The sequence below is a fragment of the Protomyctophum parallelum genome, assembly GCF_964188405.1.
Source record: "Protomyctophum parallelum genome assembly, chromosome: 5".
NCBI lineage: Eukaryota > Metazoa > Chordata > Actinopteri > Myctophiformes > Myctophidae > Protomyctophum > Protomyctophum parallelum.
Window position 1 is genome coordinate 53,345,778 of NC_139702.1, and position 12,659 is coordinate 53,358,436.

Below are 12,659 nucleotides of genomic sequence, written 5' to 3' on the forward strand. Positions count from 1 at the left end.
TCAATTTAGTATCTACACAATTAGAGAATGTAGAAGAATTGTTAATGGTACCACCAACATCAATACAGCATGGAATTGTGGACAACATGTTATCCAACGATAACAAAATATTTGTAGGCCTACGTTTTGGGTCTGCAAGGCTAAATGTCATCAAATGGTGGTTCGTGGCTCAAATGCTGAATGAATGGTCTAGTTTATTCAAAGGGTGCTACACGAAATATTAAAATGATAAGGTTGCAAAAAAACGTAATATACATTTCACCCCTCATCATTGATCAAGCAGCTCTGTCAGTCCTTCACGCTATTAGAGCCATAGAGTAATGTGGTGGTGTAATTAGCCTACCTGCAGAAACATGAATAGAAACACTCTGGCTCTGCTGATAGACAACATTAAGGCATATACATTTTAATTTGAATACAGTTACAAATAAGATATTAAAAAAGAATAAGATTGCCGTTCAGAAGAAATTATTAAAACATCTTACTTTGATTGAATACTCTTTAATACATTAATATTTTAATACATTTATTGACAATAATGCTTTTAAAAAGGATTACAGAAAGCCCTGGCTGGGGGCTTGTTACTTGCGCAAGCAGAGCGCGCAAGTAATGTGATCGGCCTGGTCCATTTGTCGTGACAGCCGTTCCGCCATTTCAGGACCCCCCCAGAAAAACATCAAATCTGTGCCCGTATTGCTGGACCAATGATGACGAAATGACCATATCTCTTACGTCATCATTTAGAGCTGGTCATACACGTATTTCTTACGTCATCATTTAGAGCTAGTCATACACATACGTGTATGACTAGCTCTAAATGATGACGTAAGAAATGGTCATTTCGTCATCATTGGTCCAGCAATACGGGCACAGATTTGATGTTTTTCTGGGGGGGTCCTGCATTTGAGCCACAGACCACCATATGATGAGATTTAGCCTTGCAATGCAGACCCAAAACTATGTCCACTGACATATCCATTCTGTATTGTGCAGTATTCTGCAGGGTTGCAGCAGTGTTTAACCATACAAATGGCCATATGTCTGTGACAATAATTCAATCTGATCTGAATTCACCCAGAGTGCAAACAGAAATAATTCCACGATCAAATCCAATTGATTTTCCAAACTTCACCTCTCTCAGCTCCTCCCACTTGAAGTTTTCATCTCCATGGAGAAGTATCATCAGTTCATCAGGAAGGAACATTCTCCATGCATGTGGGGGACAGCCTTCTAAAAAGCCTCTCTGAAACGGCTTAAACTGACCGTCTACCGACTTGTTGAACACCATGTCAATGTAAAGGTCAACATATTCCTGCCTGTGAATGACCAATTATTGTGAAAGATTAATTATCATTATGTGTCAGACTCACATTAACTATCCCATGAGGTTACATTTTATGTATATCGTGCCGGCATGCATCTACAGCAGTATGTCACTACCATTGGTGGACAGTAATGAAGTACAATTTACAATTTACAATTTAGGCATTTAGCAGACGCTCTTAATCCAGAGCGACTTACATTAAGCAAGAACAAAAAGCATGGGAATACATCACATAAAAGCATTTATCATGAAACATGCGTAAGCTAAGAAAGTAACAGTGGAATATCTATATAATGAAACTATACATATAAACTATAGATATATACTACTATGCTATACATATGTACTATGGCGTGCTATGACTACATACAATGCAATTATAGTGCTGTCTACATAACATGCAGTTATAGAAATAAATTTACTTGATACTTTACTTGAGTATTTAAATTTTTACATCCTTTTTTTACATTATTTTGCAAGGAATGTACTTTGAAATTTGTACTTTTGAATACCTTTAAAGTCTTTTTAAAAGCAAGTACAATCAAGTAAAACATTAATGAGTAATTTCACTTGTGGAGTAATATTTAACCAGGAGTATCTTTACTTCTACCCTAGTACTTTGACTCAAGTACTAGGGTAGATTACTTTACTTTGTCCGCCACTGGTCACACTACACCATCATGTACAGCAACGGCATTGAGATAAATTCTAAATAGAATGTACAGGTATTTGAAAGTGATTCTAATACCAAATCCATTATCAAGACATACCTATTGATCTTTGTTACTGGGGTCATCTCTCCGTTTGGTAGGAGTGGTCGCCCTCTACACTAAAAACACAGATGCTACTGTAAATCCACTGCAATGTAAATACTCACTCACACAAACTAGAAATACAAATTATTTGACATTTCTGAGTATAAATCTTACCCAACCAAAATCCAATCCTAGGTCTTCAACAATCTCCTCGTCATATTTCAACAGCTCCTGTAAACCCCTGTTTGTGGGAAATAATATACAATTATAACGAATTAAAAAGAAAACCATTTAAAACCTTATTTAAATATAAAATGTGGCAATATACGTATGACTAGTTGAATGTAACTACTGTGCTTCGGTTGGTGCCATCTCTTCCATGTCGTCCATTGATGGATCCAAACCCAAGAGTTTCTTGAAAATGATGAGTGGAAAGCGGAGGTTGAGTAAACAACGGTTGTAGAGAGCCATACCACAGAGCAGGCCCAGTAAGAAGAACTCATCAGACACACTATCATCCTATAAATAGCATGACAAAAGATTAGAATACAGAAACTCTTGGCATGGAAAGTGAAGAGATATTATCTACCTCGCTCTACTTTATTTTCATACTTTACTTTATTGCAATGTTATTATCAGATACATTTGGAAAATATGTACACACGTCTTGGGAGAACCAGGCCAGTCCATACTCATTGACTTGTAGTATTGCTGGCTCTGTGTTGAGATTGAGAAGTTCTTTTCCAAGGAGGTTGAAAAACTCCATTGACACACCACCTTCATCGATACCATCCTCCTCTTTGAATTTGACCTAAAGTTAGGTTGCATTATGTGAATCAATGACCTACTGGAGTAGAATGTTGATGTTTTACAGTGCAGTTTAGTAATTGGGCCTGTACAAATCCCTCTAAGACTCTAAGGAGATTGAGTCATAACAGTAAGATGAGAATAAGATCACAAAAGAAGGATCACAAAAATAATATTATACAGAAAATATTTACCGTCACAGGCACTTTGAGATAGCAGGACTTCTTTCGCAGGCAATCAAATGTATCCTGCAGCAGTGTGCTCCTGCCCACGAGGAGTTTATTTTCAAAAAGGCGAAGAAAATGTTGTCCATGAAAATCCTGTCAGCCAAAACAGTGGATGAATGCATAGTGTCTTTCTCCAAAGAGCTTTACAATTCATCCATTCACAGACACATTCACACACCAGCAACAGAGGCAATCATGCAAGGCACCATAAAGGTGTTTGCAGAAATTTGCTTCAATATTCACAACAGTCTGCAAACACCTTAACTGCTCATTAGGAGCCAGTACTACTGCCACAAATATGAATTTCTGAATATATAATTTATTTTCAGATAAAATGCCTACTTTGTATTGACATATCTGAAGTGCCCAAAATCCACATTTAGCGTTTGTGTCCAAGATGCAGGGGTATGCCATCAGGAAGTCAATTGCATTCTGTAAGTTTAAAGCATCATTAAAATAGAAGAAACATAATGATAATATGGGACAGATACTAGAGTATCTGATATCTCTATGAAAGATTCTTTACCTTATTTAATGTCCTGGCCTCATTTAACCTACGCTCTTGATGAGAAGATGGAGGACAGAACCAACGAGAATGCTCCAGCTTTTTAAGCTGAATTTAAAAACAAATAAAGTGAATGTATTAATCCATTTAGCAAATGTTCTTTAATGCAGGATGTAGAATCAAACTCAGCTTATCATGCTCTGCAGCAGTAATCACTAAACAAATCAAAGACTTGTTTATAGATTGCTGACGTTTTTCTCTATGGATAATAACATGGGGTCATCTTAAAATCGTCTCATATAAGAATTGTGGTCCAAAAACGGTCTCTGCGATATTGTCGGGGAGGTGTCTCTGTATTGTTTACGAAGGTCATATTTGATACTGTCTGTTTCTAGCTAAAACGTAAAATGTAACTAATTTGGCAATAAAATAGTGTTTTCTCATAGTCAGTCAGGTGATTCTTCATATCCATATGAGTGAAACGGCCAGGATGATTTGTTTATTTATAAGAACACCGTTCTTATATGAGGCGATCTAAGACGAACCCTGGGAACAGCGCTCTCTGCCGATATTGACGTCAGACTTCGGTGCTCTATACAGCAGGAATTGAACCACAGCAATTCACCCCTTGTTTAAGTAAGCACTTACACGAATCAAGACACATGTTGTGTCGATGTGGAAAACCTTGGCAGGTAACGATCTTGGGCTTTTGCTGTTGACCTACAGGCAGATTTTTGGATGAAATTAGTGAACAAATGAACAAGAATAAAACATGAGAGCCTTCTATAGAAACTTTTGTGGATCCAAAATACACTCACATTGTACAGCTTTTGCAGAACCCTCAAATTATCGAATATTGATCTACCGCACTTGTCGTACTGGTCATCGGTCAGTTCAAGGTGCTTTGCGGTCACTGTGCAGAACGTTTTCACTGCAGATCTGAAAAAGTAGTAGGGCATTCTGGACCATAAGCCCTCTGAAGAAATTAAAAAGATACAGATCTTAGAAATTGCTATTTGGCTCATGGCTCACAAGATTATTTGCAACTCTCTGCATCAAACTGTGACATTTGTACCATTTATGTTACACCCTGTGCTACTTAGAGTAGCATAGGCTACTGTAAGTTAATTCACTTTTTGCGTTGTTTAGAGGCCCCTCAAATTTGGGGTTGATCACGCTATGTTAATGATTTTGGGCTTTTTTTGTCTCTCCTGCCTGGAAGGCAATCATAGCCAATCGGAAAGGAATACATGAAGCATGAGGTCAGTCCGCTGTCCCCCCAGGTTGGCAGAGGAAGTGTAGCGCCCAGGATTACATGATTAGATCATTGACACTGGGTGCAAAAATGGGTTGCAAAATCGTGGAATTAAATTTTTGTTTAAAAAAAAGGGAAAGGAATGCATGCAGTAGCGTTTCCAGGAATTACAATTTGGGCAGGCAAGATGTGTTGCACACGCGCGTGGGTGTCCATCTGTGCCCAGCTAGTCTAGGACACTACTGGACTGATCGGTGTCAAACTTTGCATGCATACTCTCAGTGCCAGTGGGCCATCATAAAGCCACTTACCAAGGAGTTTGAGCTTGTGATGCTTCAATGAAAGGATAGCAGCAGCAACAGCTGTGGTCAGCTCCCAACCGTGGCCTTGCTGGACCAGGACTCTCAGGAGCTCTGGGACTATCAGGAAAACCCTTAGACTCTCAACTCCAATGGGGTCCTTACACAGTGATGGAAGGAGAGTGTCTCGGACCACCACCTCAATCTTGAAACATGAATGTAGGTCATTATAACAACATTCCCTATACATTGGAAAGCTTAAGCCAAGTAATGTAGTGGGTGAAAAGAACATTCCCATAAAGTAGGTTTTGGCTGGTAACTTTTACCTTCAAACGCTGCTTCCACTGTATTTCTATGGCAGGATTATTGCCAATATTTCATTGGTAGGTAATACAATTTAAATATTCGGGTAAAGGACCTCAGCTCATATTACTGCTATAGTATACATTTGTCACTCACTACAAGCACTGAATAATTGTGCTGTTGCAGTGATATGTCATGAAATGTTACAATACCTCATTTAGTACTTTGTCTTTTGTCGCCAGCTTCTCAAAAGCAATTCGAGCAAGGGACATGTCCAAGCCAGAGTATCTCGGTGAGGTCTGGTAATGCTTGTCAAGGCTACATTGATAATAATAAGACAAAGATTCCTGAAGATCATTTCATTATTATGTTTTATCTGTATGAATAAGTAAGAAATCTTATTACCTTCTGTCAAGGAAGCTGCCATTCAAGCACATTGGAGAGGAGAAGGTTATCTTGATGTCTCTACAATTAAGTGTGGAAGTGTATACATGTGGATGAAAATAAATGTTGAAACCGAAATCCTATTTTAGTTCAACTTGAATCACAACAGTCTTGAAACTTTATATGGGCTCACCTCTGTATTCTCTCCCATGATTTGGGTTTATCACATTCTGACAGCCACATTTCTACAGTGTTCTCATCCAAAGTTTTGATGACTGAAATATGAGTGCTGGCTTTTTCTTCACACTTCTGTAATATGAATAAATGGAAAATATATATACTAATATACTGAATAAATGGACAATATTCCAAAACGACTGATGACACGTAACAGAACTACATAAAATAATCCCCCCCAAATTCTAAACACAATGAAAAATGTCATACCTGATCAAAAGAGCACTGCTGCAGAATAGTTTCCCCCGGCAAATATGTGACAAATCCGCTCATCATCTTTGCGATCTGAAAGGCAAAAACCAAAACCTTATTACAGCATAACCATGTTGTTAGCACAAACCTGTGGCTGAAATAGCTAATTAAATTGAAAGCAAAAAGTAAATTAAATGCAGAAGATATTTGTATTGATATTACATTTCCAAAATGTCAGTACCCTGCAATAGGTTTACAGGTAGAGGGACAGACTGATCTGTCTTGACTCCATTCCCCAGTTGTCCTTTCTGTCCTTGTCCAAATGAGTAGATCTTCTTATTAGAGGAACCAACTAATGCTAGAGTGTGGTTCCTAAAAGTAAAACAAATTTAAACAAAGAACACTCGTTTCAACCAATCTGTTACAACATGAAACTCTATTTCAATAATAACGTAAATTAAACTACAATCTCAACATTGGAACTACAAATATGAAAATAAAACAATATATAAAGTAATTTTGCAAAGAAAATGCTTCAATCTAGTGCATTTTTAGATCAAAATTAAGAGGCTAGATCTATAAAAAAAACTACACACAGCATATTAGATTATTATCATCTTTACTGTGCTATTGCCATTTGCCAACATTAACCCGCATCCCGCGGGACCAGTGGGCAACGGGCCGGCCCGCGCATCACTAGCCTGCAAGCACGAAACGGAGTGCCGCTGCTGATTGACAGGCAGCAGGCAGCCTGTGGTGTGCTGCGCGATGGCCATTGACAATGGATTGGGGCTTTATGTTATATATTTAAAAAACTGTCAATTATTTAAAAGTAATAATGTCAAGCGTGCATGTCCACAATAAAGTGGATTTCTTTTAACTGTGAATTGAGTTTCTCTGTGTAAGTATGAAGGAATAGGGAGGGTCCAAAGTTTTATAACTTGAGTTTTCAAAGTTAATTATCTAAAAAACGACATAACATTTCAAAGTAAAAAGTCCAGGTCTGTGTGTCCACAGTAAGGTGATGTTTTTTAATTGTGAATGGAGTCTCCAGGTGAAAGTATGAAGACGTTTCAACGTATCAAAATCCTCCATTGACTTCCATTATAATGTTTAAAGTAAATGATCTAAAAAATGACTAAACATTTCAATTACCAAAGAGATACCGCACGATTCTACAGTAAGCTGAACATTAAAAAAAAGTTTGAATGGAGTTTCTAAGTCAAAGCGTGTAAGACTATAGTTAGATACTGTTGGCTCTGCTAAAGCCCCACAATGATTGAATGCAAGACAATACTCAAGCCATTGTCCATTGTTGTCTCCACCAGGCCGAAGGCATGGGGGGAGAGTATGTTTTGCACTCCGTCCGTCCGTCCGTGTGTGTGTGTCCGTGTGTGTGTCCGTGAGCAGCTAATCTCGGCCACCGTTAACCCGGTCGATGCTAAATTTTGCACACACACTCCCTGGATGCCAACGATGAACCTCTGCCCCAAACTTTCCAGAACGGCCTGTTATAGCGCCACCAGGAGGCCGCTTTGTGCAAAACAAGTTTTTGCACAGTACACCTACAGATTTTGTCCAAACATCGCGCAAATTGGTACACAGTCTCTCTAGAGCCATTCAACGAAACCGGTCTTTCAGATTTCTCAGACTCCATCCTGATTGGTTAAGATTGGCTTCCAAAGTTCACAGGAGTGCTCAGTTTCAAACAAAATGCTGCAAATCATGAACACATCGCGTGATTTCCGTGAAATTGTGCACGCACATTCCCACTAGGCCGAGGACGAAATGCCACATGAACAATTTCAACTCAGCCTCAAGGTGGCGCTATAACTGGCCGAAAAGTGTTTTTACCTAACTGCACGGATCTGTGGATAATTTACTTTTGTTGCCCTTTTATCCAACCACCAGATGAATTCAAGCTGCAATGTCCTACATTCCTATCCTGGTGGAGACCTGTGCCCAGAAGGGCACTTTTTCTAGTTGATGTTTATTAACTTGACAACCTTGAATGAACATGAATGCTACTTTTATAGCAATGCACATTAGTTATTTATTCACACCTGGGATCTGAGTCTTCTGGAAACTGACTAGCTCTATTTGGTGTATACTGTAGTCAGTGTAGTGCCTTGCTCAGGCCAGGCAACATGGTCATCAGGGTTTCCTGCACAATGTTGTTGGCATGGCGCTGAGCCATGATTGAAATAAATCGCGCCATGCCAAGCTTCAATTTCTTTTTCTTTTTTTTTTTTTTTTTGAGGGGGATAGTGAATCATAGTGTGTGTGATATGAAATGTCCAGTACCTCCCCAGTGCCTCCCCCAGTGCCACCCCAGTGTCTGCCCAGTGTCTGCCCAGTTTCCGCCAAGTGCCTCCCCAGTGTCTTCCCAATGCCTCCCCAGTGCCTGCCCAGTGTCCCCCCAGTGCCTCCCCATGTCTCCCCAGTGTCCCCCCAGTGCATTCCCAGTGTCTTCCCAGTGCCTGCCCAGTGCCTGCCCAGTGTCCCCCAGTGCCTCCCCATGTCTCCCCAGTGCCTCCCCAGTGTCTCCCCAGTGCCTCCCCAGTGCCTCCCCCAGTGTCTCCCCAGTGCCCCCCCAGTGTCTCCCCAGTGTCTCCCCAGTGTCTCCCCAGTGCCTCCCCAGTCTCCCCAGTGCCTCCCCAGTGTCTCCCCAGTGCCTCCCCAGTGTCTCCCCAGTGTCCCCCCAGTGCCCCCCCAGTGTCTCCCCAGTGTCTCCCCAGTGTCCCCCCAGTGACTCCCCAGTGTCTCCCCAGTGCCCCTGCAGTGCCTCCCCAGTGTCCCCCCAGTGCCTCCCCAGTGTCTCCAATAGCAATACAAGAGCAATAATACAAATTAATCTTAATTTATTAATCAAATTAATTAATGAATCAATCAACATTTTCGCCGCCCAGCACCATGCCAAGGCCTTTTACTGCAGGAAACACTGGTCATATTGGTACATCTTGCATAAATTCTTAATAAAACCTACCTCCCACATGCAATTTGAGTGACCTCAGCCCCCCACAGCTCTGCCACCAGGCGAGGTTTTAGTTCATCTCGTAGAGAGTTGTGGCCAAGCTGACCATAGCAACCACTGCCAAAGGTGAATACAAGACCTCCCTACAATATAATATCAGAGGATATGGGAAGTTATCTTGCAGCTTCAACACAAATAAAGATATAGCTTATGACAAACATTGTTAACAAAAATTGCATATGTGTATTGTATGATATGTATATGTAAAGTACAAACCTTTGTAAGAACAGCAGTGTGTTTGTGTCCACAAGAGATAGAAATAGCCTTCTTCAAACTGAGACACACAACCGGAACTGGAGTGTAGCTGTCTGTAAGAGAAGGTACTAGCAAAACATTACAATATACTGCATAGCCTACTATAAGGTTGTGTTAACCGATTATAATAACAGAACCAAATAAAATAGATAAAATAACACAACAATAGTTTACCTCTGCCTGGCCGACAGCCAGACAACCGAAGGCCGAAGATAAGGTTTTTACCCCTGTATGTCCATCCGTGTGTGTGTGTGTGTGTGTGTGTGTGTGTGTGTGTGTGTGTGTGTGTGTGTGTGTGTGTGTGTGTGTCTGTGTGTCTGTGAAGAGCTCATTTCCGACGCTGAAACTTTGCACTCACCCTCACAGTAGGCCAAGGAAGAACCTCTAACTAACTCCAAATTCTGCTGTTAGTGCAATGCCTGGGATTTGAGCTCGGGTCTCCAGCGTGAAAGTCCAATATCTTAACCACTAGATCAAAGGTCCCTTACCGTCCCTATGTACCAGGGGAGATATTAGACTTTTGAGGCCATCAGGCAGAGGCTCTGAGCCACTCTGCTACACTAGCAGAATCTGTCTTGAGAGATTACATAATGTACCTGTTGCGTTTCCAAGCCCCAGCTGCCCAGCACTGTTGTGTCCCCAGCCAAACACGGTGCCAGAGAGGGACAGGGCAAAGCTATGGTCTCCCCCAGCAGTGATCTGGGTCAGGGGTACTCCTGAGAGAGCCTTGAGTGGCTCTGGAGATCGGATGATGGGTCGTTCTGTATACCCCAGACCCAACTGGCCATTGGTATTGTTGCCCCATGTGAACACCAAACCATCTGGAAAGGAAAAGGGACCCATAGTGAGAATGTTGTGGCTTACATGAATGTAATGAATTTGTTCTCTGCTTATTGGCAAGTAAATTAGATTAAACAATTTGACATTGTAATTACTTATTTAGTATAAAATCAACAATAATATTAATGATGAATATATTTACCTTGTGTTAAAGCAATGAAATGTTGGTCTCCACATGCAACTTGAGTAACCTGTTTGTTATGAAAATGATCCAGGAATCTGCATGAGAGTGCACACAACCACACAAATGTATTTAAATTGTGCAAACCCTTACTCAAGTAATAGACAGCTCAGGGTTTTAGTGCATGTGTGAAATTAAGTAGCTAGTGGATCTCACTTCGGCACAGATGCATTGCCATTGAGGTCGAGGCACCAAACGTTGCCACTCCTGGTCAGTAAAAGAACAGAGACATCGCCGCTGCTCACTGACCAAATATGTGATTTGATCGTGACAGGCTCTACGGAAAACATAAAATACAATTACACATACATAAATAAACAAATCAGCCAATCACATGTCAGCAACACAATGCATTCTCAAACTATTTAATGTCAAGGACCCTCAAAATTATATGTATTTGGCTGCGGTCCCACATTTTAAACTATTTTGTTCCAGGGACCCTACAAATTCAACCAGACTTCAGATCTAGGGTGACCAGTCCAGATGTCCCCCCTTTGTGTGGGACAGTCCCTCATTTCCAAGACTTTTCAGGCGTCCCACAAATTGAGACCCTGCCTGTGCCACATTGGATTGGCAGGCAAATAATTTAGTTAGTCCTCTAATAGTTGGCTTTCTGTTGTAAAGCACTCTTGTTTGTCTCTTTTCCTGCTAGATGTGTTTTTAAGCCTGTTAAGATAACATGAGAGTACCAATGTCATGACTAGAGTACCAAGTCAGCATACCTGACAAAGATTCAGAGGGGTTTAATAACAAAATCATAGGCAATATTATGCCTATGGTCGAATATGACATCAAGGCATTTAATAGCAACTTAAATAATACGTTGATATATGTAAACGACATGACATCAGCTTGTGACTGCAACTTGTTCCAGATGACTCAGCAGTCAGCACTGCTGGTCTCGGACAGGAACAAACGTTGGGTTGAAAAGGCCCTCAGCTCTGAGCTCGGTAGAATCTGCACCTGGCTCGGTGATAACTAGCCATGGTTCATGACTCTCGTATTCATACGAGAGTCATGAAGAAACTTCACCCTGTTTTTGGCGAACGCTGCATTTACAAGATTTCCGTATATATAAACATTCAGATTTCAAATATAAAGTACTCACAATTTGTCCCACGGGTGTTAGTTAGTAGCAGCTCCAGCGATTAGAATTTCTGCATCCCGCGTTGTTTAATAAAAAGCATTTTTATCCGAGGTGTTATTTTGCCATTGGCTTTCAACTACGCGCCCCTATCGGTCGGGAGGAGGGTGCCACTCGGTGTGTTCGATATACAGTAGGTACGCTGACCGCCCTGCCAATACAGACTAATAGGCGAGTACGCTCCCGGTGTGCAACTGTGGGTTTCCCAAACGAACCCCGTTTTAAAAAAGTAGCCGGGGAGCTTGGACAAAAATGCTTTTTATTAAACAACGCGGGATGCAGCAATTCTAATCGCTGGCGCTGCTACTAACTAACACCCGTGGGACAAATTGTGAGTACTTTATATTTGAAATCTGAATGTTTATATATACGGAAATCTTGTAAATGCAGCGAGCGCCAAAAACAGGGCTAAGTTTCTGCATGACTGTCATGATAATCATCATGGCAGTCATGTTTCAGGGCTAGGTGATAACAAACTATCTGAAATTACCTACAGGTTCCATCCTGGAGGAAAATCTTTCCGGTGATAAAATGGCCACCAACGTAATGAAAAAAGTCAACCTAAGAGATTCCTATACAGGATCTCCTCACTGGTCAACAAAAACACCTTGAAGACCCTAACAGGAGCCCTAGTACAAGGTTTCTTCGACTGCATGCACCTCTTGGTACCACAGCACCTCAAATGCCCTCAAAACAAGGGTCCAGACTCCAGACTTCCCAAAACAAACTTGGCCACACTCCCCGAACCCACCTCACCCCTGCCGATTTTGAATGACTGGAATGGCTTAGGGTTGACGAACAAGTACAGCATCTTGCAATGGGTCTGGTCCACAAGATTCGCTACACCAGGCAGCAAGATACCCATGTACCCATGTCTAAATACTTCCTTAATGTTAACGAAGTCCACACCCACAGAG

General features: G+C 41.1%; 1 protein-coding gene across 1 annotated transcript in view; it reads right to left on the reverse strand.

Moving 5' to 3' along the window:
• Nucleotides 1-12,659, reverse strand: part of LOC310858429 (putative E3 ubiquitin-protein ligase HERC3) — a gene marked incomplete at both ends in the record, with an annotated part of 18,170 nt that continues 5,511 nt past the window's right edge. Inside the window, 13 exons of the mRNA XM_083764536.1 lie at nt 1-12; nt 1,133-1,316; nt 2,095-2,153; nt 2,254-2,320; nt 2,432-2,598; nt 2,744-2,890; nt 3,081-3,206; nt 6,546-6,660; nt 9,275-9,405; nt 9,539-9,630; nt 10,174-10,398; nt 10,560-10,636; nt 10,755-10,875. Coding sequence (XP_083620662.1) covers nt 1-12; nt 1,133-1,316; nt 2,095-2,153; nt 2,254-2,320; nt 2,432-2,598; nt 2,744-2,890; nt 3,081-3,206; nt 6,546-6,660; nt 9,275-9,405; nt 9,539-9,630; nt 10,174-10,398; nt 10,560-10,636; nt 10,755-10,875 — 1,523 coding nt within the window. The remainder of the gene's footprint in view (nt 13-1,132; nt 1,317-2,094; nt 2,154-2,253; nt 2,321-2,431; nt 2,599-2,743; nt 2,891-3,080; nt 3,207-6,545; nt 6,661-9,274; nt 9,406-9,538; nt 9,631-10,173; nt 10,399-10,559; nt 10,637-10,754; nt 10,876-12,659) is intronic.